This window comes from Pleurodeles waltl, chromosome 4_2 (assembly GCF_031143425.1).
Source record: "Pleurodeles waltl isolate 20211129_DDA chromosome 4_2, aPleWal1.hap1.20221129, whole genome shotgun sequence".
In the NCBI taxonomy this organism is placed as follows: Eukaryota; Metazoa; Chordata; class Amphibia; order Caudata; family Salamandridae; genus Pleurodeles; species Pleurodeles waltl.
In genome coordinates, this window is record NC_090443.1 from 695,179,711 (window position 1) to 695,204,724 (window position 25,014).

At 46.3% G+C, this 25,014-nt stretch overlaps 1 protein-coding gene across 1 annotated transcript in view; it reads left to right on the forward strand.

The window, feature by feature from the left end:
* LOC138293210 (calcium-activated chloride channel regulator 1-like) overlaps positions 1 to 25,014 on the forward strand; it is a 261,870-nt gene that overhangs the window by 113,914 nt on the left and 122,942 nt on the right. The window contains exons 8-9 of the mRNA XM_069232298.1: positions 1,018 to 1,198; positions 14,193 to 14,299. Of these exons, the coding sequence (XP_069088399.1) occupies positions 1,018 to 1,198; positions 14,193 to 14,299 (288 nt within the window). The remainder of the gene's footprint in view (positions 1 to 1,017; positions 1,199 to 14,192; positions 14,300 to 25,014) is intronic.

Here is a 25,014-nt window from a genome sequence, read left to right on the forward strand (position 1 = left end):
TAACATAACTTAACTGCGCCATTAAAATAAGTTTAGACACATTTAAACATTGCCAATTAAAAAAATAATTGTGAAAAATTCAGACGGAGGCCCGGATAATATTTGTTTCCCTGTATTGATGAGACATTAAAAAGTTTGACGGCCGCTGGTCTAATGTGACTTGTATGATTTCTAAAAGCAAGACTGTGCATGTACTTATAGCTAATGTGTGTGAAACACACAAAAGGGTTGAGGGTTGCTCCATTGCTGAAATGGGTATTTCGGTACGTTTACATTTGAAGTGTTCTTCAGCATTCAAATTCAGCATTAACTAAAAAGGTTAAGCTCTCCTGAAGAACGTACATGAAAGCAAAACATCATGATGTGAGGAGATCACCTTAATGAAACTGAATTCTACTAACTGTTTACATGAAAGATTACCTCTTTGACAATTGATTAGTTTCCTTCTTCTAAGTTAAGATAATGAAAGATGCAAGGACTACACCTACCACAATTCTATAGGGCCTTACTGAAGGCAGCCTACTGAAAGCATACCCCTGTGAACTGTTGTGTGCTGCTATGTCTGAGCGCTGCAAAAATCTGAGTTCATGTCTTCCTCACTAAAAACATGAAGTGATCTGTTATGAAGGATAATGTATAACGGTTTGATTGGATTAGCACAGATTTGATATACTGACAAGAACTTACTATTTTCAAAAATGAATTTGAGTGAATCTCCTTCTCCACGTTGCACACCATCCTGTCCTTCATTTATACAAATAGTGCTGAGTTAGAAGATAACCTTATTATAATAAGAGCTATTGTGTCCATTAAGTTTACAAGAACACTTGATGCTCGCAGTGCAGCCTTCACACTGGGGATAGGGCTTTGTCTGTGCTCAATGTTTCTTACTTCAGTCAAACAAGTTGTGCACCCTCAAGAATAACTTAAAATGGGTGATGACAGAGTAAAGACCTCTGGTTTTCCAGAGAACGGTCACAGATTAAATCGACTGTTCATTGTTCATTATACTTCCAGGTAAACCGGCAGACACCAAGTAAAGACACCTATGGTACTGAAATCGTACTTCTAACAGATGGTGAAGATGGTGGTGTCAATCAATGCTTTACGGATGTGAGGAACAGTGGTGCAATAGTTCACATCATTGCTCTTGGACCAAATGCAGCAGTAGCCCTCGAACAAATAGCAGACATGACAGGTAAGGTGTTTTCTAAGTGTTACCACGTCCAAGCATACTCCTAAAAATTGCCTTGTGCATTTTAATTCTTAGGCAAAAAAAAGAGTCCTATGTTAATTCTAAGAACGTGAGATTGATGAGATCTTTCATTAATAGCGGACATTGATAAATTCCGATGTCCTCCAGCAACTGTTACGAAGACATAGCAGTTTAAAAGGCCCCTGGCATCTACCTGACTTCAATCAAATCATTGTCATTGGGGATTACGCACAACAAGGCCAGGACTGCCCTAAGGGCTGTTTACTCGTCGTTATTGCCCTGCTCCAGGCAGATCTACACACTTCAACTGAAACGTATGTGGTTAATGGCTCAGAGTTAAATGACTTGTTGACATCAATTCTAGCAGTATGGCTGCTTGGCAAAAAATTCAGGACCATTTATTGAGCTGGAGAGGGACTGTTCTTCCTACAAAAGGCAATACTGCAGCATGTGCACACTGTTCTGAGAGTGACCTGTGTTACGTCACGATTCTCTTGCCCCGAGTAGTGTTTGACAATCGGCACACTCTCATGGTCTGGCTGGCATGGGCTGGGAAGCAGCCGCGGGTATGCGAGGAGACCCTAACTGTACCTTATGATATGGGGGGCTTAATGCCCCTGATCTAAAAAACGTATTACATGGCTGCACAGTGCATCTTTGCACATTATTGGATCCATGGCTCAAATGACTTGCTGCATCTATGGGTAGAGCGTGATGCTGTGAGCCCAAGTATGTTGCCCCACCTGCTGTTTCAGTGACATATGCAGTGTCACGGAGCCCTTGATTCACTGAATGTAACGGTACACTCTTGGACATATCTTGGAGTGGCAGGCTGGGTCATTGTATTCACCATATGTACCCTTAGAATTGTGCCTATGGCTTCCAATGGGACAGGAATGAGTGGCTGTGACTGTACTGAGGGGGCTGGGTGTGCTCACTACGGGTGATTTTTTCCAATCATAGTTCAATATATACTTGGGAAGCACTCCGGGAGAGCGACGATAGACCCACCATCCTCAATCACTTCCATTACTACAGAGCGTGAGACACAGTGAGCCCTGGAACCCCTGGAAATGCTTGTGTTGTAAATAAGGTGCATTTTTGCTCTCTCCATTTGGCACAAAGAGATGCAGCAAACTATCTTGCTGTGTCATGTTGCGTCACATGTTAGTTAATTTGGGCCATATGTACTAAGGAAGAGCTGGGTGATTGAGGTAGAACCAGGAAATGGAAGGTGGTGTTTTAGCAGGATAGGTTGAATGTCACTGCAAGTGTACATTGTAAATTTGAAATGTAGTATATATTATATTCACTAAAACAACACAGTCTAAAGAGATATTATACTAAGATTTAGTGGTACGATCTTAAAATATGATTAGAAAAATCCAGAAATTCATTTGAAAATCCGCAGTTAAGATGCAATTATGGTAACAACACAACACCTAAACACCCACTGAAATTAGCAAGGTATAGTCCAGTAAACTAACTATAATTTGTGCCCCATCATGCATTGCTTATGATTTCACATGTTACATCACACATGACTATACAACGCCACAGCAAATAGGTCACCCCTTCCTAGCTTACCTGCATATGGAAAACAGGTCGCTGTTTCGGTGTTTCCATCTTGTGGGTTGTAAGCAGAGGTCTGCAACTTGAGGGTGTGACTGTTTTCTAGGCTCCTTTTTTCTGGAATGTAGGGTGGTGCAGTCGTCTTGGAAACAGCCATGTTTTCAACTTTCTTCTGATGTGTATATGCTCCTGGATCCTTCTAATGTTGGGTAGTTGAGCATTTTAGAGCTTATGGATTGCATTGAGAAAACAGTGGCTCCTATGGACTTCTTATGGTAAGGTGCTGTATTGATAAACGTTGCAAACCTGGAGGTCAGTACTTTGTTTTTTTTTGTACTTCTTGAATTTAACTGGTAGGTATAGTGGTAATTTTCCTTAGAGGGTTCTGTGGATAATGCAGGTTGCCTTTTAACACCACCCTTGTAGCTATAGGTAGGCAATGAAGTAATTGCAGGACTGTAGTCTCCTTGCAGCAGCTTTTTGGATGAGCTGTCTTTCCTGTATGATGAATGCAGGTGTGCCAAAAGGAAAGGCTATTGTCATAGCCAAACTTGGAGATTACAAGTGTGTGGGTGGCCTTCTGTGTTTGTTGATATGAAAGGTATGGGAAGGTGAGCCATAGGGCTAGATTGACAACCCTTTCACACAAAGAAGAGCAGGACTTGAAGTTGCTGCACTGCATTGTGTGACAGGGAGATATGAGGTAAGCACCATATCTACAGAGATATGGCACTCTCCTTCCCTGTCCCTAGAGCCAGCATGCAATCAGGCTGCCGTGTGGCACACAAACTCCTTTGTATCGTAGCGCAAGGGTAACTGCTTGATTCTAGCATATTTTTTGTACTGGAAGGGTAACCGTCTGTATAGTGTCTTATGCCCTGTCATTGTACAGTATAGTATGGCTTGTCATTGGATGATATGGTATGGACAGTCATTGTATTGCATGGTATGGTATTGTATGTCCTTCCATTGTGTAGTATGATATGGTATGGTATGGTATGGTATGGTATGGTATGGTATTGTATGGTATGGTATGGTATTGTATGGTATGGTATGGTTTGGTGTGGCATGTCATTGCATAGCGTGTATGATATGGTAAGGTGTGGTCTGCCATTGTATAGTAGTATAGTAGTATGGTATTGTTAGACCTGTCAGCCTTAGGATGGTCTTCCCCTAAACATTTTGCCTGCTTTCCCTCAATTTTTTCTGATCTGTTTTTGTTGTCCTTAGGACTCTGGGCACTCTACCACTGCTGAACAGTGCTAAAGTGCATGTGCCCACCCCACTAAAACATGGTAACATTGGTGTATCCACAATTGGCATATTCAATTTACTTAAATCTCCCCAGTAAAGTGCACCATAAGTGCACAGGGCCTATAAATTAAATGCTAGTAGTGGGACTGCAGCACTGATTGTGCCACCCACTTAAGTAGCCCTTTAAACATGGTTTAGGCCTGCCACTGCAGAGACTGCGTGTGCAGTCTGACTGCCATGTCAACTTGACAGTTAAAACACCTTGCAAAGCCTTAAACTCCCCTTATATTACATATAAATCATCCCTGTGGTAGGCCCTACGTAATCCACAGGGCAGGGTGCTATGTAATTGAAAAGCAGGACATTCTTTTAAGCTTTACATGTTCTGGTAGTGAAAACCCCCCCAAATATTTATTTTACTATTGCAAGGCCTACCCCTCTCATAGGCTAACATTGGGGATTCCTTATTACAGTTAATAAAGTGTAATTCCTGATTGAGAAGGAGTAGACCTATTATGTTTAGTACCAAGGGAAGTGTAATGCAAAATCCTTGTCCATGGTAAAGTCAGACTTACTTTTACAATTTTGAAAATGTCAATTTTTGATAGTTGCCATTGTCCTACTCTTAGCCCTGTGTGCCTGCAGCCTGCAATGGATTTAGGCCCAGGTCTCTGTACTGTGGGTGAATATTTGACATTGTTCAGCATTGTGTCCATCACTTGTTCTTTTTGCATTTGTTGCCCTAAGTGGGATGGGTGTGCCCAGATGTGGGTCCCATGCTCCTCATGCTATTGGAGTCAAGCTAGCCTGGCTGATGAGGGGCAATATCCTGAAACTAGTCCTAGGATGCTTGCTTCCAGTCCAGGGAGGACCTGGCCTTGCAGTTTGGACGGGACTGTTCCCATGAGGAGAAGGGTTAAGACTGATTTGCACATGGCTGGGTCCAAACTGGAATGGCATGGGTAGCAAAGAAAGTGATGGAGTTAGGCCCAGATCTTTTTACTGGGGGGAATGTTTGACATTGTTTAACACTCCATCCATCACAAGTTCTTTTTGATTTTGTTGCCCTAAGTGGAGCGGGTATGTTCAGACGTGCGTCCTGTGCTCCTCATGCCACTGGAATCAAGCTAGCCTGGCTGATGAGGGGTGATACTCCAAAACCAGTCCCAGGATGCTTGTTTCCAGTCCTGGGAGGACCTGGCCTGGCAGTTCAGGCTGGACTGTTCCATGGGGAGCAGCATTGAGACTGATTTGCATATGGCTAGATGTAAACTGAAATGGGATATTAGCAAAAAAACAATGTCTTTAGGCACTGATCTCTGTACTGGGGGTGAATGTTTGACATTGTTCAGCAATCAGTCAAATCACTTGTTCTTTTTGCATTTCTTGCCATAAATGGGAAGAGAATGCCTAGACGCCTCATGTCACTGGCGTCAAGCTAGCCTGGGTGATGAAGGCATGATACTCTGAAACCAGTCCCAGGATGCTTGTTTTCAGTCCAGGGAGGACCTGGCCCGGCTGTTTGGGCAGGACTGTTCTCATGGGGAGCAGGGTCAAGACTGATTTGCATATGGCTGAGTCCAAAGTGGAATGACATAGGTAGCAAAAATAAATGATGGATTTAGCCCCATATCTATGTACAGGGGGGTGGATGTTTGGCATTGATCACCATTCTGTCAATCACGTGTTCTTTTTACATTTGTTGCCCTAAGTGGAACAGTATTCCCAGATGTGGGTCCCATGCTCCTCATGCCACTGCACTCAAGTTAGCCTGATTGATGAGGGGTGATACTCAGAAACTGGTCCCTAGATGCTTTTTCCAGTCCAGGGTGGACCTGGCCTTGCAGTTTGGGCTAGACTGCTGCCATGTGAAGCAGGTTCAAGACTGAGTTGCATATGGTTGAGTCCAAACTGGAATGGCATGGGCAACCAAACAATGATGGATTTAGGCCCAGATCTCTGTACCAGGGTGAGTGTTTGGTATTGTTTCACATTCCGGGGGCAGGATGGGACAGAGGAGGTAACACCTGAACAGGCAGTGTTCTGCTCCCAAACAAAGAACTGCTCAAGCCCATGTAGTGAGTCTGGAGCCAGGGTAAGAAGGTAGAACCTGTGTGCACTTCAAAGACCCTTCTTTGAAGTCACCCACGCTTCAAAGGCACCACTGAGTATAAGAGCAGGACATCTGACTCTATCAAACCAGTGCACTTCTGGACCTGTGGATACTCTGCCAGGAAGAAAGACTGCTGTGCTGGTGAAGGAGTGCTACACCGCAGGACTGCTTCTCTGGAAGAACTGTTTTTCTGTTGTGCTGACTTACCGGATGTCTGCTCCCCTCTCTGCCTGGGCGAAAAGGACTGAGCCTACACCATTTGAACCCACAGTGACACAAAGGGTTTGTCTGCTTTCCTCCTGTCATGAAGTATCGTGACACAAAAGACTTCCAACTCATAATCAACAGCAACAGGACTTTTCCTGCTGCAAGTCTTGCCCTGCTAAGTGGTACTAATCCAGTCCTGGACCCTTGAAAGTGGGTATAAAGTGCTGTAACTGCCACAACCTTGCCATCACTGCTGTTGCGTCAGTCAGAACCAACGCATCTCCTTCGCTGCGGACACATCTCTGCTCGAGGACTTTGCACTGCTGGCTGTACAGCTCAACAACAACTCATCACCTTCATCACAAAGGACTCGCTAATGACGCATCTCTTACTGGGCGGATCAGAACTGATGCATCGCCTTCATCCAAAGGGATCAATGCTGACGCATCGCCTCCTCTGCTCCTCGCATCCAGTATTAGACATTGATGCATCCTCCATCCAGTAGTACTTTTTCAGCGGGACAAGTATGGTCCCTGTATCTGACCCCCACCCCATCACAGTCTGTTTGACATTTCAGATTTGAGCTGTTCAAGCGTGACCACATAGCTCTGGTTGCCGCTTTATGTTTTTAGGACTATATTTGCAGATATTGTTTAAAAAATCATATCTCAACTTCTGTTTATTGGAGTTTTGTTGTTTTGGTCTTGTTTTGGTAATGAAATTGAGATCTTGTTTTTCTAACCAGTTGTAGTATATTTTTGTGTGGTGTTTCCACTGTTGTACTGTCCTAAGTGTTGCACAAATACTTTACACATTGCCTCCTAAGTTAAGCCTGTCTGCTGTGTGCCAGGCTAGCAGAGGGTGAGCACAGGTTAATTTATGGTGTGTAGCCTACTTACCCTGACTATATGGTGGTCCCTACTTGGACAGGGTGCATAACTATTGCAACTAGAGAAATTATTTCTAACAGGTATCTTCCCATTGTCTCACTTTCTGGAAGCAACAACTAAGACAAACCAGCAGTTCAAGCTGCATACACCAAATGGTTACCACAAGACAATGCTAACTTTCTGAAAGTGTCACTTTCAGAATTGTGAATAAAAAGCTGGCTTTACCATTAAAGAGGGCTTTTAATCACAATTCTTTAGACACCAAACTCGAACTGTCCAACTGCTCCTAACTGGAAGTGACAGCTTAATAAATATAATAATGTAACTTCAATGTTATCCTATGGGAGAGGCAGGCCTTGCAGTAGTGAAAAACAAATTTAAGAGGTTTTCACTACCAGGACAGGTAAAGCTTAAATGTGTATGTCCTGCCTTTTAATTACATAGCGCCCTGCCCTGTGGGCTACCTAGGGCGTACCTTAAGTGACATATGTATTAAAAAGGAAGGTTTGGGTCTGGCAAAATGTTTAAATGCCAGGTATAAATGGCAGTTTAAAGCTGAATACACTGGCTGCAATGTCAGGCCTGAGACATGTTTAAAAGGCTACTTAAGTAGATGGCACAATCAGTGCTGCAGGCCCAGTAGTAGCATTTAATTTACAGGCCCTGGGCACAGGTAGTATCACTTTTCTAGGGACTTACAAGCAGATTTATTGTGCCAATTGGGTGTGAACTAATTTTACCATGTTTTAAGGAGAGAGCACAAGCCCTTTAGCTTCGGCTAGCAGTGGTAAAGTGTGCAGAGTCTTAAAGCCATCAAAAACGAAGTCAGTAAAACAGGAGGGTTTAAGGCAAAAAGTTAGGGGAGAATCACACCAAGGATACCAGGTCTAACAGTATCAAAACCATAGAATATCCTCACTCGCTCTTGCTATGTTAAATTTACTAATGAAAGATCTAGCCTCTCGTGGCGGGAATCTCCACACCTGTAAAAGGGCTTACAGCTGCCAGGAGTACCTTTATGAATTCCTAGCAGGCAAACTAAGGTGAATTCCGCCATAATCTTAAGTTTACGGTCAATTTTACCTTTGCCCCAAAGTGTTCATGTTACACAAGTATAGTCTCTATCCTAAGGATTTGTCAGGCACCTTGGACAAAAGGGGCCCTAACATGCCATGACATGAGCTAATATTGCTCTATTACTTAAACTAGTCTTGTCTGAGTGCCCCATTCTATCAAGTGTCATATTTAAGGCATTATATCAATCATTTTCAGCAATAACGTAAGTCTTGTTAAATGTTGTCAACAGTTTTGTGTTCAAGGACAGAAAGAGGCCTTAGCTGAGTTCAAGGCATGCACAGAATGCACAACCAGAGTGGAAGCCAATTACATACCTTCTGATCTGGGGTTTAGCTGCTGTTGCTGGCCCTTGCCCCAGTATTCCTTTATTTTTGCAATTTCAGTAGGTGATAGGTGTGTTTTTCATGAACAAGAGCAATGTCAGGGGATTTTGTCACCACGTAACTGAGGACCTTCTTTCATTTTATAGAGAAGTCATTAACATGGAGCCATTTTATGGTAGGGGCTGCTAGCAAGATGCAGCATGATTATGGCTAGGGTGTGGGAAAGATGGTCAGTTAAGGAAGGTTATGTGATTAACGAAGCCAAGGGCCCTTACTCAATATTTACTAGGCATTAGGTGTTGCTTTAGAGGGGTTGATTCTGGCAACAGCTGCTCCACGAGGGCTGGTGGAATTAGAGGGAGATCCAATGTCTTGGTGCTTGAAATTAATGAAGGATGAAATTAACGAAGGAAATGTCCAGAAGAGATGGATGTTGTAAAGTGCCCCGTTTTGGATGGTCACCTCCCACTTTTTGCTGTTAGATGTGTGGTTTTTGTCCTGTTAGTGTACTGAGGCCTGCTAACCAGGCCTCAGTACCAATGCTCTTGCCCTTAAAGTATATGTCGAATTCCATAGGCCAACTGGCAAGCACCTTACCACCCCTATAAGTCCCTAGTAAATGGTACCCAGGGTACCCAGGGCAAGGGTGATAAAGGGGGTATCAGGGCTGCAGCACTGATTGTGCCACCCTGAGTACCCCAAGTAGAAGAAAGACTGCAGAACTGCCATGTCGGCCTGCATAAGCAGCCTGCTGCTCGAGTCAGACTCTGCCCACACCAGGTACAGGCAGAGTCCCTGTTACTGCCCATGGACAGGCCAGTCATCCGTAAAGCAGGCACCCTCTACCTGGGAGGGAAGGGTGCACTGTTCCATGAGTGAGGGCATATGTGAAGGAATACAATTGTCCCCGTGCTGGCATCTAAAACACGATGCCGGCCCGAGTAACTGGTGCTCCATTCAATACCATGGGATGGCATCTGACCACTGCTCAGATGTCCAGCTCTGCAATGGCCCAGCCGAATTCTGTTGTATTTGGTATCAAACACTTTGCTTTTTAACCTTGACCATGATGCCCATGTTTAGCATTAAAAAGCAGATGCTCAGGATGCACCCTTAGAGGGTGCCCACAAGGTTTCCCAGTCCTGTACTGCTTTGGCAGGCTCTCCCAAGCCGCTGCAACCACAGACAGAAGTCTGACCTCCTGCCGGTGGTGGTAGGACCTTGGCAGGATGTAAGTCAAAGGCCTGGACAGGAAGGAGGTCACACTTCCTTCCTCCCAGATTGGCTAGTGAGAAAAGCACCCGGGCAATAAACCTCAAAGGGTTCACCTGCATTTGATGCGCAAGTAGTTGTCCCCCCAGTGGAGGACAAAGCCTTCCCACTTTACCTGGCCGGGCAGGTGGGAAATTAGCTGTTCAGGAGGCGTGCACCTCCCTCAAACTAGCCACGTCTTTGAGGGTGGGGTAGGAGGTCTGCACGGCCAAGGAAGGGTTATGTCATATTGGCAGACACATAGAATAGTGGCTTCTGAGTAGAAAGTGATGTACTCCCCACAGGAAGTCATCACTGCAGGGATGGACTAGCCTCAGGGACAGTAGCCCATTGGCCACTGTCCCTCACATCCCTAAAAATGCCCCTAAACCAGGATTTAAGGGGCTCCCCCGGCACCAGAACTTGGATCTTACCTGGACAAGAAGAGAGAAGCACAAATAGGCATCTGCCCCAACAACAGGAACTGGACTCCAGCCCCCGCGCGAAGAAGAGGACACAGAGTGACCTACAGAAACAAGTACTGGAACTGAGTGCCTGGCATGTGTTAGAGGTGAAAACTCATTGGTCCTGCCCAGAGGGACCCCTGTGGACACCGAAACCCCAAGAAAGACTCCCCTGACTGGTGGCACCAGTCCTCTGCAAATTGCAGGAGGAAAGAAGTGCTGAGGACGAAGAACTATGACCCAACAGGCTCTGAGTGCCTGAGCCCACAGAAACTCGGTGCCCAGGATCAAAGGAGTGTGAGTGAGGCCTGTACCAAGTTTCAAGTCTCTCCTCCCCACCAAATGACCTACAGTCGCCAGAAATTGTGTGGACCACCCTTGCAGCTACTAAGGCTTGTTTGTCGCCTGCACGGAAACCGACAGCCACACAACGTTCACCGACTCCACACCACCCCCCCAGCATAGGGACTGATATCACCAGGGACTCCCCCTCCTGTGGGTTTGCAGCCTGAAGTAAGTGACTTTGATTGTAGCAGTGAAGCAGCTTTGGCAGGACCAGCCCAGTGATTCACAGCTAGAAGCTATCTCTGCACCTGGAGCTACTGGACAAGGTGGTGAAGATCCAAGCGTTGAATCCTGGTGCTGGCCCCCAAAGACCTCTATATCTGAAGGGCTGAGCGTGAGTTCACCCCAAGTCCAGTTTTGCAATGGAATGCAAAACGCACCAGCCACTGCGGACCGTTCAGCACCAAGGACAGCCAAGTCACCTCTGGAACCGGACTCCCTGGGCAAGGTAACAAAAGTTTGACTGCTGACTCTTGGTCTAGGTCCCCACAGCACCTTAAGTTCCCATGGGTTTGCCAGAACTCACCCTTCAAGAGCCCAAGGGCACACTGCTATTTTTCCTATTGACTTCAATGGAAGCCCTTTAACTCTGCAAAGTACTGTATTTTCCAAAGACTTAAAAATTCACAACTCTTGTTGTACAAAAGTTACAATGTTCATTTAGTTGTCTAAATTAAGATTAAAATCTAGTCTATTTTTTTTAATTGGTGTAGGATTTTTGTAGAGTCCAGTCATTTATTGTCCATGTTGGTAATGTTAAATGCTTTACACATGTTCCTCCAAGTAGCCTGACTGCTCTTTGCCACACTACCAGGACTCAGCTACGGTTTGCTGAGAGGGAATTAAGGGTCCACTACTGGGAATTGTGTTGGTATTTCATGGTAAGACTAGGTAGTCAAACATATAATACTTTCACCCTGCTACAATGGACTTGTAACTGTAACTCTGCAATCATTTGTCAGGGCTACAGTGAATACGATGGTGCCCTTAGCAAAGTTGCAAACCTGAACAGCAGAGGTGCTGGCCTGTGATCGCTCCACTTTCAGTGGGTGCTAGGTTCTCCTGGTCTGTGGACTTTCGATGTAGAGTAAAGCCATTTGAAACTGTTTAAAGTACTGCATCAGTTGGAAGTAGTCCTGATGTATGTTAATTAATCAGGCTGGCAGGCAGCTTAGGTTATATCCCCATTGGTTACTTTTGTATTTCCATTAAGTTGACTAATTTCTTGTTTAATAAACCTACTGCATAATTGTAATCTAAAATGAGTGCGTCTGGACTCTTTTTTTAATCTAGTCTGCATATATTGTATGCAATATCACATATTCATGAACTTCTGCTATTGGGATTAGCCTGGTTGCTGGACTGTGGGATAGCAGTGCTACGTAGGCCACGACAAGTCAAGCCTCAGTTCCTAACTGGGCATTCGGTGTTACTAATACACAAAGCTATATGTTGATGTATAACTTGGACATATAGAATCACATACTCAGGGTGCCTCTAAAGCAAAAGAAAAGGGTGAAAGACAGTGATTTATTGCACCACAGAGATTCACATGGGAAAATGTAAAATCCATGTTTTAAGAATTCTGCTGCCTGACTCGATCTAAGATTTTTAAGATGAGCATATATGCAAATCCTTCTCTGGGGTTGACACAAGGGAGTTTGTTTGTCCCCTTTTCAGTCACTGTTAGACCTGACAGTCTTAGGTTTGTCATCCCCCAACTTTTGCCTGGCTCTATCCACTTTTCAGACACTGTTTTTGCTGGTCTTAGGACACTGCGCACTTTACCACTGCTAATCAGTGCTAACGTGCATATGCTCTAGACTGAATGGTAATAGTGGGCCCGCAGCACTGATTGTGCCATCCCACATAAGAAGCCCTCTTAACCATGTCTCAGGCTTGCAAATGCAAGGCTTGTATGTGCAGTTTCACTTCCACTTCAACTTGGCATTTAAAAGTACTTGCCAAGCCTTAAACTCCCCTTTTTCTACATATAAGTCACCCCTGAGCTAGACCTCAGGTAACACATAGGGCAGGGTGCTGTGTATGTAAAAGGGAGGGCATATACCTGTGTGTTTTATATGTCCTGGTAATGGAAAACTCCTAAATTCATTTTCCACTACTGTGGGGCCTACTCCTTTCATAGGCTAACATTAGGGATACCCTCATATACTATTTGAGTGGTAGATTCTGATCAGAAAGTGGTAAACAGGTCATGTTTAGTATGGTCACAATGTCCTGCTTATTGGTGAGGTTGGATTTTATATTACTATTTTAGAAATGCCACTTTTAGAAAGTGAGCATTTCTCTGCATTTAAAATCTATCTGTGCCTAACAGCCTGTCTCCAATCCACGTCTGGGTAGGGCTGGTTGACAATTCCCTTGAGCGTTTCACCTAGACAAACACAGGATACTCAGTCACAGCTGCACAGACTTTGCTGAGAAGTGCTCTCCAAGGGTTTGGAATGAGCTTGCCTCCTGTTTCTGAAGACTCAGGACCAAAAAGACTTCCTCTCTTCAAGGAAACTCCTTGTGTGGTGAAAATCGACGCATAGCCTGCCCAAAAAGACGCACAGCCTGCCCAGCGGCGAGAAAACCTCTGCATCGCCAAAGTGGAACGACACAGCCTGGCTCCCCGAGTAGAGATCGACGAAGCGCCTGTGTTGCGACCAGAACTTCGACGCACAGCCATACCGGATCGACACGCAGCCCAGCCGGAACGAGGCAGCCTGACTTCCTGAGTGAAGAATCGACGCAGCACCTGCCGTGCAACAGAAACTCCGATGCATCGCCCACTGGATTGACACAGCACCTGTGACCTCGTCCCACACGCCCAGGATTTCCACACATCGTCCCTAGGCATCAAAAGACCCTGCATCGCAGTGGGAATCCAAGTCTGTGCACCAGAAATTGACGCAAATCCCTTGCAGCGTAGGAAGAAACAACACATCGTCGGTGCACACCTTCCTTTTTCCACGCACTGTCTCCTCTGCGGTCTCCGTGCATGTAAGTTTGATGCAAACCAGGTACTTGCACACAAGAGACACTTGTTGATTCAAAAAGACTTAAGACTCTTCTTAACATTTCAAAAGTGATATTTCAACTTGTGCTCATCAAATTTTGACAGTTTTTGATCTTAATTTAATCAGATAAATATCTTATATTTTCTAAACCTGTGTGGTGTATTTTTGTGGTGTTTTCACTGTCTCATTGCATGATTAATTGGACAAATACTTTACACAGTGCCTTCTAAGTTAAGCCAGACTTCTCAGTGCCAAGCTAACAGATGGTGGGCACAGGATAATTTGGATTGTGTGTGTGATTTACCCTGGATTGTGGTCACTACTTGGACAAGGGTGTATACCCCTGCCAACTAGAGACCCCATTTCCAACAGTCACCCTGCCTACCTACGACAAAAACTGCATATGCTATAGTGCAACAAATTATTTTTCTTAAATAGTAACCTTATTTTATTACAGGGGGTCTGAAATTTTCTGCCTCAGACAAACTGGACTCCAACAGCCTAATTGATGCGTTCAGCGGAATTTCATCAGGAAGTGGGAATATTTCTCAACAGTCTATTCAGGTGTGTTGGTTAAGTAATTGCTTCTTCTTTTTAAGATTGCATGATTAATTTGGTGTCACTTTGGGTGATGGTTAACTATAAATGAGGTTATCCAAGAAAGAAAAAAACGCTGCTTGACTGTGTTGTTATTTAAGTGCTGTAATAATAGAACACCTAGGGATCCGCGCATGGTCTATAACTAATGACATGTAAAAACAGTCTTTAGCCTCAGAAAACTTCATGAAATCCCGCATAAATTGGATATGTGCTGGCGGCCTCTGGTATGAGATGCCGCTTTTCTTAATGACACTAATACACATTTACACAGTGCCACTTCTAGCTGCTCTTTTGTCACCATTACCCAATTAAAGACTAATCTACTTTCAAGTCTTGGAAATATAGAATTCTAACTTCGGATAGGCAGGCCTCCAACCGAAAAACTGTGCATCACAGGCGATATCAATGCTGAGCTGGTAACGCTCAGAACGTCTTCGCTGGCCTGTCTCCCTATCTAGCATTCTTAGGCCCATATTTATACTTTTTTAGCGCCGCATTTGCGCCTTTTTTTGACGCAAAATCGACGCAAATTTACAAATCACAATTGTATTCTGTACATTTTCGCCAATTTTGCGTCAAAAAACGACGCAAATGCGGCGCTTAGTAACTGATACAATCCACAGGTAATAAAATACTTTAGATGACAATTTCTTATACTATACATGTCATTTCAACTGTGTAACCAAACTGTTCATTTTACCTTAATAATGGTGAAGTCTCTTAAACCTGAGCTATTCCAAGTGCACTCTTTTACAAAAATCCATGTCTCTTCGTTTCAGGCACTCAGACCACACTTATGTTTATGGTGGTGGTTACACTTTTAGCTGTAAAGTCAAGCAATGATTATGTTGGCTTTAGTTTTAGGTTTAGCACTCAAGGCAAAGATTATGTTATCATCTGCAAGTCGTCAATCTGACACTGGATCGCCTCTGGTACAGGATTTTCACCGTCATCTCATCATATAGACAGACTGTTTTCAAGAGATTACTAGTATCAGAGAGTCAGCCATTACAGAAATTAAGGCCCATATTTATACTTTTTGACGCTAAACTGCGCTAACGCAGTTTAGCGTCAAAAAGTTTTGCGCCGTCTAACGCCATTCTGAAGCGCCATGCGGGCGCCGTATTTATGGAATGGCGTTAGACGGCGCAATCAGACCGGCGCTGCCTGGTTTGCGTGGGAAAAAACCACGTAGACCAGACAGCGCCGGCGTAGGGGGAAAATGGCGCATGGGCGTCTTAAAATGGGGCAAGTCAGGTTACGTCGAAAAAATCGTCTTAACCCGACTTGCGCCATTTATTTTCGACGCCCATCCCCCATCAACATGACTCCTATCATTGTAAAGATAGGAGTCATGCCCCCTTGCCCAATGGCCATGCCCAGGGGACTTCTGTCCCCTGGGCATGGTCATTGGGCATAGTGGCATGTAGGGGGGCACAAATAAGGCCCCCCTATGCCACCAAAAAAAAATATAAAAAATAAAAAATTATACTTACCTGAACTTACCTGAATGTCCCTGGGGTGGGTCCCTCCATCCTTGGGGGTCCTCCTGGGGTGGGCAAGGGTGGCAGGGGGGGTCCCTGGGGGCATGGGAGGGCACCTGTGGGCTCATTTTGAGCCCACAGGCCCCTTAACGCCTGCCCTGAGCAGGCGTTAAAAAGTGGCGCAAATGCGCCGTTTTTAGCCACGCCAACTCCCGGGCGTCTCTTTTGCCCGGGAGTATAAATACCACGTAAAGGCCTGGGAGTCATTTTTTAGACGGGAACGCCTCCCTTGCATATCATTAACGCAAGGAAGGGGTTCACGCTAAAAAATGACGCACATTCCGGGAACTTTGGCGCTATTCGCCTCTAACGCCATAGTATAAATATGGCGTTAGTTGGCGTTAGTTTTGCGTCGAAATTGCGTCAAAAAAAACGACGCAATTTCGGCGCAAACGGAGTATAAATATGGCCCTAAGAGACATGACCTTGGCGCTTATGTTCTTAAATCTAACTGAGGCTTTTGACACAGTCCATGATATACAATGTGGGGACGTAATTCGCTATGCCATTTAATTTCTTATGTGTCCGTGTTTGAGACAACCTGAGAGCTCACATGAATGTCGTGTTTTATTTCACAATCTCAGTTCATTAACCTGATAGGTGCGGGCGTCGGCCACTGGCCGACCCCCACACACCCTCCCTGGTGCGGGTCACGACCAGTGGCCGACACCAGGAAGGGTATCAATAAATCCTCGGGTGCGTCGCACCCGAGGATTTGTTTTTTTTTTTAAACCCCCCCCGGGAGACACGGAAGCTTCCGTGTCTCCCCCCGCCCCCCCACCCGCCCCTTTGTGACGTCAGCGCGCCTCGCGGCGCGCTGACGTTGCAAAGGTGTTTTCCCCATCAAAGCAGGAAGCAGCCTTGCGGCCGCTTCCTGCTTTGATGGGGAAAACGGCCTTTCTCACGTTCGGGAAGGCCTCGTAAGAAAGGGGAGACACTCCCCTTTCTTACGAGGCCTTCCTGAAAGTGTTTCCTGGCCCCCCGGTCGCAGCTGTGCTGCGATCGGGGGCCAGGAAACACTTTCAGGTTTCCTGGCCCCCCGATCGCAGCTGTGCTGCGATCGGGGGCCAGAAACAGTTTGAGAAGGCCTCGTAAGAAAGGGGGAGAGTCTCCCCTTTCTTACGAGGCCTTCTCAAAGTGTTTCCTGGCCCCCGATCGCAGCACAGCTGCGATCGGGGGCCAGGAAACACCACTAGACGCCAGGGATTTCACTTTGGGGGGGCGGCCCCCTCGGAAAACGGGCCGCCCCCCCCCGGGGGCATAATTAATAAAAATAAAAAAAGGTAGGTGCCCCCTGGGGGGGGGGGGGGCGCGATCGCGCCCCCCTCCCCCCAGGGGATTGTTTTTTTTTTTTTTTTTAAATAATGAAAAAAAAAAAAAAAATGACAGGGGGTCGCCCGTCGGCAGGGTGACCCCCTGTGGGGGCAATTTTTTTTTTAGATGTTGTAGGGTTTCCCTGGGGGCCATTTTGGCCCCCAAGGAAACTATACAACAACTAAAAAAAATAGATCTATATATAGATCTATATTTATATATCTATGTAGATAGATATATCTATGTACATGGATATATCTATAGATATATCCATGTACATAGATATATATATATATAGAGGTAGATCTATATATACCAAAGAGATTTATAAAGTGTGCTACTCACCTGTGAGGGTCTCAAGGCGCTTGGGGGGGGCGGGGGGAGGGAAAGGGGCTGGGAGGTTCACTGTTCGAAAAGCCAGGTTTTGAGGCCCTTCCTGAAAAGAAGTAGGTTTTGGGTCTTGCGAAGGTGGGTTGTGAGGGCGTTCCAGGTTTTGGGTGCAAGGTAGGAGAAGGATCTGCCCCCGGTGGTGGTGTGTTTGATGCGGGGGACAGAGGCGAGAGAGAGGTCAGCTGAGCGGACGTTTTGTGTGGGGGTGTGGAAGGTGACTCTCGTTGAGGTAGGCAGGGCCTGTGTTGTGGAGTGATTTGTGTGCGAGGATGAGGATCTTGAAGGTGATCCTTTTGTCAATGGGGAGCCAGTGGAGGGATTTGAGGTGTGGAGAGATGTGTTCGTGTCGGCGGAGGTCGAGGATGAGTCGTGCTGCTGAGTTCTAGATGCGTGTAGTTTGCGCTTGAGTTTTAGAGTGGTGCCGGCGTAGAGGGCGTTTCCGTAATCAAGCCTGCTGCTGTGTGCGTGAGTGACAGTTTTTCTGGTCTCTGTGGGGATCCATTTGAATGTTTTTCAGTATACGGAGTGTGTTGAAGCATGAGGAGGTGAGAGCGTTGATTTGTTGGGTCATCGAGAGGGAGGAGTCTAGGATGATGCTGAGGTTGCGTGCGTGGTTGGCGGGGGTGGGTGCAGGGCCTAGCGTGGTGGGCCACCATGAGGGGTCCCAGGTGTTTTTGTGTGGGCCAAAGAGGATTATTTCGGTTTTGCTTGAGTTGAGTTTCAGGTGATTGGCTGTCATATATATATCACTTTTGTCAATATGTGTGTGGTTTCCCTGGGGGGAAAAGGGTCCGACTTGTCTAGTGGCAGTTTTAGTGCCATAAAGAAGCGCAGAAGGTTTATATGCCTACTGCAAAGAGCAAATCTGTATTTTATGTAAATAGCTGAGTACATTAGCAAAGTCTATGGAGAGATGAAGGGCACTTTTGCTGGGTGGTAATGAGGGAATCCGAGGAGGAGGGAGTGGGAGCACCAATAATGATTGTTGGACTGGGCGCAGGAGGTGCTAAAGACTGTGACGAATGGTATGTGACAAGGTGTTTTTTGAGTGTCTTGAAAGTACGTGCTGATTGAGGGAAGAAGCGCAGGTAAGGTGGCCTCTACTGTTGCACGTATCTCACACACCATCGATTTTGTGACTGTCTACGTAGGCTAGTGTTTTAGAGCAACAGTTTAGCCAATAGCAGAGATGGCATCTTGATGGATGACTGCTGCCTACACTCGGGTTATAGAGGACCGCTCTGACATAGGATCAGAGACTGAGACATCAGATACTGAGACAGCATCTGAGGGATAGGACAATGGTGCAGACTCTGGGAGTGATTTTTCAGTCAGAGGAGTCCCATTCGATAACTCCTCTTCCAGTACATTATGAGGGAGGTGATGAGGACAGTCCTGCTGTCCCTTCGCAAGCTGTTTGTGCAACTGGGTAATAGTGGGTTAGGTCAACCCAGAGAGCAGGTGAATGTGGCGGCAAGCAGAGAGAGAGTGCTCTCTTGGGAGCTCCCCAATTTAGTTCAGCCCCAAATTCCACCACCCAAATCATATTGTGGAGACATCAAAATTATCCATGGCAAAACAAACTGGTTTTGTAAGGCAGGCACCTGTGTTTTTGGTCCTGGATTCGGCGGCCATATAGAGAAACACACTAAACCCAAACATTTCTGGAAACTAGACATTCGGGGGAGTCCACAGAGGTGTGACTTGTGTGGCTTCCCCAAAGTTTTCTTACCCAGAATACCCTGCAAAGCTGAAATGTTGAAAAAAAACTAAATGTTTCTCGCATTTCTGTCACACAAACTACAGGAATATGCTGGGATCCACAATATTCCTACCACCCAGTGACTCCTCACCTGTCCTGATAAAAACACTACCCCACTTGAGTGCCTACACCTAGTGTCTGTGTCAGGAATGGATCACCCCAGGGTCAACAGCTGCCTCACGTAAGGACCAACATTGACCGTTGTGTGATCTATTCCTGTCGCAGGCACCAGGCCTAACCACACAAGTGAGGTATCATTTTTATCGGGAGGCTTGGGGGAACGCTGGGTGGAAGGAAATTTGTGGCTCCTCTCAGATTCCAGAACTTTCTGTCACCGAAATGTGAGGAAAACTTGTTTTTTTAGCCACTTTTTGAGGTTTGCAAAGGATTCTGGGTAACAGAACCTGGTCAGAGCCCCGCGAGTCACCCCATCTTGGATTCCCCTAGGTCTCTAGTTTTCAAAAATGTACAGGTTTGGTAGGTTTCCCTAGGTGCCGGCTGAGCTAGAGGCCAAAATCTACAGGTAGGCACTTTGCAAAAAACAGCTCTGTTTTCTGTGATGTGTCCACGTTGTGTTTTGGGGCATTTCCTGTTGCGGGCGCTAGGCCTACCCACACAAGTGAGGTATCATTTTTATTGGGAGACTTGGGGGGACGCTGGGTGGAAGGAAATTTGAGGCTCCTCTCCGATTCCAGAACTTTCTGTCACCGAAATGTGAGGAAAACTTGTTTTTTTAGCCACTTTTTGAGGTTTGCAAAGGATTCTGGGTAACAGAACCTGGTCAGAGCCCCGCGAGTCACCCCATCTTGGATTCCCCTAGGTCTCTAGTTTTCAAAAATGTACAGGTTTGGTAGGTTTCCCTAGGTGCCGGCTGAGCTAGAGGCCAAAATCTACAGGTAGGCACTTTGCAAAAAACAGCTCTGTTTTCTGTGATGTGTCCACGTTGTGTTTTGGGGCATTTCCTGTTGCGGGCGCTAGGCCTACCCACACAAGTGAGGTATCATTTTTATCGGGAGACTTGGGGGGACGCTGGGTGGAAGGAAATTTGAGGCTCCTCTCCGATTCCAGAACTTTCTGTCACCGAAATGTGAGGAAAACTTGTTTTTTTAGCCACTTTTTGAGGTTTGCAAAGGATTCTGGGTAACAGAACCTGGTCAGAGCCCCGCGAGTCACCCCATCTTGGATTCCCCTAGGTCTCTAGTTTTCAAAAATGTACAGGTTTGGTAGGTTTCCCTAGGTGCCGGCTGAGCTAGAGGCCAAAATCTACAGGTAGGCACTTTGCAAAAAACAGCTCTGTTTTCTGTGATGTGTCCACGTTGTGTTTTGGGGCATTTCCTGTCGCGGGCGCTAGGCCTACCCACACAAGTGAGGTATCATTTTTATCGGGAGACTTGGGGGGACGCTGGGTGGAAGGAAATTTGAGGCTCCTCTCAGATTCCAGAACTTTCTGTCACCGAAATGTGAGGAAAACTTGTTTTTTTAGCCACTTTTTGAGGTTTGCAAAGGATTCTGGGTAACAGAACCTGGTCAGAGCCCCGCGAGTCACCCCATCTTGGATTCCCCTAGGTCTCTAGTTTTCAAAAATGTACAGGTTTGGTAGGTTTCCCTAGGTGCCGGCTGAGCTAGAGGCCAAAATCTACAGGTAGGCACTTTGCAAAAAACAGCTCTGTTTTCTGTGATGTGTCCACGTTGTGTTTTGGGGCATTTCCTGTTGCGGGCGCTAGGCCTACCCACACAAGTGAGGTATCATTTTTATCGGGAGACTTGGGGGGACGCTGGGTGGAAGGAAATTTGAGGCTCCTCTCCGATTCCAGAACTTTCTGTCACCGAAATGTGAGGAAAACTTGTTTTTTTAGCCACTTTTTGAGGTTTGCAAAGGATTCTGGGTAACAGAACCTGGTCAGAGCCCCGCGAGTCACCCCATCTTGGATTCCCCTAGGTCTCTAGTTTTCAAAAATGTACAGGTTTGGTAGGTTTCCCTAGGTGCCGGCTGAGCTAGAGGCCAAAATCTACAGGTAGGCACTTTGCAAAAAACAGCTCTGTTTTCTGTGATGTGTCCACGTTGTGTTTTGGGGCATTTCCTGTTGCGGGCGCTAGGCCTACCCACACAAGTGAGGTATCATTTTTATCGGGAAACTTGGGGGGACGCTGGGTGGAAGGAAATTTGAGGCTCCTCTCCGATTCCAGAACTTTCTGTCACCGAAATGTGAGGAAAACTTGTTTTTTTAGCCACTTTTTGAGGTTTGCAAAGGATTCTGTGTAACAGAACCTGGTCAGAGCCCCGCGAGTCACCCCATCTTGGATTCCCCTAGGTCTCTAGTTTTCAGAAATGTACAGGTTTGGTAGGTTTCCCTAGGTGCCGGCTGAGCTAGAGGCCAAAATCTACAGGTAGGCACTTTGCAAAAAACAGCTCTGTTTTCTGTGATGTGTCCACGTTGTGTTTTGGGGCATTTCCTGTCGCGGGCGCTAGGCCTACCCACACAAGTGAGGTATCATTTTTATCGGGAGACTTAGGGGGACGCTGGGTGGAAGGAAATTTGAGGCTCCTCTCCGATTCCAGAACTTTCTGTCACCGAAATGTGAGGAAAACTTGTTTTTTTAGCCACTTTTTGAGGTTTGCAAAGGATTCTGGGTAACAGAACCTGGTCAGAGCCCCGCGAGTCACCCCATCTTGGATTCCCCTAGGTCTCTAGTTTTCAAAAATGTACAGGTTTGGTAGGTTTCCCTAGGTGCCGGCTGAGCTAGAGGCCAAAATCTACAGGTAGGCACTTTGCAAAAAACAGCTCTGTTTTCTGTGATGTGTCCACGTTGTGTTTTGGGGCATTTCCTGTCGCGGGCGCTAGGCCTACCCACACAAGTGAGGTATCATTTTTATCGGGAGACTTGGGGGGACGCTGGGTGGAAGGAAATTTGAGGCTCCTCTCCGATTCCAGAACTTTCTGTCACCGAAATGTGAGGAAAACTTGTTTTTTTAGCCACTTTTTGAGGTTTGCAAAGGATTCTGGGTAACAGAACCTGGTCAGAGCCCCACGAGTCACCCCATCTTGGATTCCCCTAGGTCTCTAGTTTTCAAAAATGTACAGGTTTGGTAGGTTTTCCTAGGTGCCGGCTGAGCTAGAGGCCAAAATCTACAGGTAGGCACTTTGCAAAAAACAGCTCTGTTTTCTGTGATGTGTCCACGTTGTGTTTTGGGGCATTTCCTGTTGCGGGCGCTAGGCCTACCCACACAAGTGAGGTATCATTTTTATCGGGAGACTTGGGGGGACGCTGGGTGGAAGGAAATTTGAGGCTCCTCTCCGATTCCAGAACTTTCTGTCACCGAAATGTGAGGAAAACTTGTTTTTTTAGCCACTTTTTGAGGTTTGCAAAGGATTCTGGGTAACAGAACCTGGTCAGAGCCCCGCGAGTCACCCCATCTTGGATTCCCCTAGGTCTCTAGTTTTCAAAAATGTACAGGTTTGGTAGGTTTCCCTAGGTGCCGGCTGAGCTAGAGGCCAAAATCTACAGGTAGGCACTTTGCAAAAAACAGCTCTGTTTTCTGTGATGTGTCCACGTTGTGTTTTGGGGCATTTCCTGTCGCGGGCGCTAGGCCTACCCACACAAGTGAGGTATCATTTTTTTTTATCGGGAGACTTGGGGGGACGCTGGGTGGAAGGAAATTTGAGGCTCCTCTCCGATTCCAGAACTTTCTGTCACCGAAATGTGAGGAAAACTTGTTTTTTTAGCCACATTTTGAGGTTTGCAAAGGATTCTGGGTAACAGAACCTGGTCAGAGCCCCGCGAGTCACCCCATCTTGGATTCCCCTAGGTCTCTAGTTTTCAAAAATGTACAGGTTTGGTAGGTTTCCCTAGGTGCCGGCTGAGCTAGAGGCCAAAATCTACAGGTAGGCACTTTGCAAAAAACAGCTCTGCTTTCTGTGATGTGTCCACGTTGTGTTTTGGGGCATTTCCTGTCGCGGGCGCTAGGCCTACCCACACAAGTGAGGTATCATTTTTTTTTATCGGGAGACTTGGGGGGACGCTGGGTGGAAGGAAATTTGAGGCTCCTCTCAGATTCCAGAACTTTCTGTCACCGAAATGTGAGGAAAACTTGTTTTTTTAGCCACTTTTTGAGGTTTGCAAAGGATTCTGGGTAACAGAACCTGGTCAGAGCCCCGCGAGTCACCCCATCTTGGATTCCCCTAGGTCTCTAGTTTTCAAAAATGTACAGGTTTGGTAGGTTTCCCTAGGTGCCGGCTGAGCTAGAGGCCAAAATCTACAGGTAGGCACTTTGCAAAAAACAGCTCTGTTTTCTGTGATGTGTCCACGTTGTGTTTTGGGGAATTTCCTGTTGCGGGCGCTAGGCCTACCCACACAAGTGAGGTATCATTTTTATCGGGAGACTTGGGGGGACGCTGGGTGGAAGGAAATTTGAGGCTCCTCTCCGATTCCAGAACTTTCTGTCACCGAAATGTGAGGAAAACTTGTTTTTTTAGCCACTTTTTGAGGTTTGCAAAGGATTCTGGGTAACAGAACCTGGTCAGAGCCCCGCGAGTCACCCCATCTTGGATTCCCCTAGGTCTCTAGTTTTCAAAAATGTACAGGTTTGGTAGGTTTCCCTAGGTGCCGGCTGAGCTAGAGGCCAAAATCTACAGGTAGGCACTTTGCAAAAAACAGCTCTGTTTTCTGTGATGTGTCCACGTTGTGTTTTGGGGCATTTCCTGTCGCGGGCGCTAGGCCTACCCACACAAGTGAGGTATCATTTTTATCGGGAGACTTGGGGGGACGCTGGGTGGAAGGAAATTTGAGGCTCCTCTCAGATTCCAGAACTTTCTGTCACCGAAATGTGAGGAAAACTTGTTTTTTTAGCCACTTTTTGAGGTTTGCAAAGGATTCTGGGTAACAGAACCTGGTCAGAGCCCCGCGAGTCACCCCATCTTGGATTCCCCTAGGTCTCTAGTTTTCAAAAATGTACAGGTTTGGTAGGTTTCCCTAGGTGCCGGCTGAGCTAGAGGCCAAAATCTACAGGTAGGCACTTTGCAAAAAACAGCTCTGTTTTCTGTGATGTGTCCACGTTGTGTTTTGGGGCATTTCCTGTCGCGGGCGCTAGGCCTACCCACACAAGTGAGGTATCATTTTTATCGGGAGACTTGGGGGGACGCTGGGTGGAAGGAAATTTGAGGCTCCTCTCCGATTCCAGAACTTTCTGTCACCGAAATGTGAGGAAAACTTGTTTTTTTAGCCACGTTTTGAGGTTTGCAAAGGATTCTGGGTAACAGAACCTGGTCAGAGCCCCGCGAGTCACCCCATCTTGGATTCCCCTAGGTCTCTAGTTTTCAAAAATGTACAGGTTTGGTAGGTTTCCCTAGGTGCCGGCTGAGCTAGAGGCCAAAATCTACAGGTAGGCACTTTGCAAAAAACAGCTCTGTTTTCTGTGATGTGTCCACGTTGTGTTTTGGGGCATTTCCTGTCGCGGGCGCTAGGCCTACCCACACAAGTGAGGTATCATTTTTTTTTATCGGGAGACTTGGGGGGACGCTGGGTGGAAGGAAATTTGAGGCTCCTCTCAGATTCCAGAACTTTCTGTCACCGAAATGTGAGGAAAACTTGTTTTTTTAGCCACTTTTTGAGGTTTGCAAAGGATTCTGGGTAACAGAACCTGGTCAGAGCCCCGCGAGTCACCCCATCTT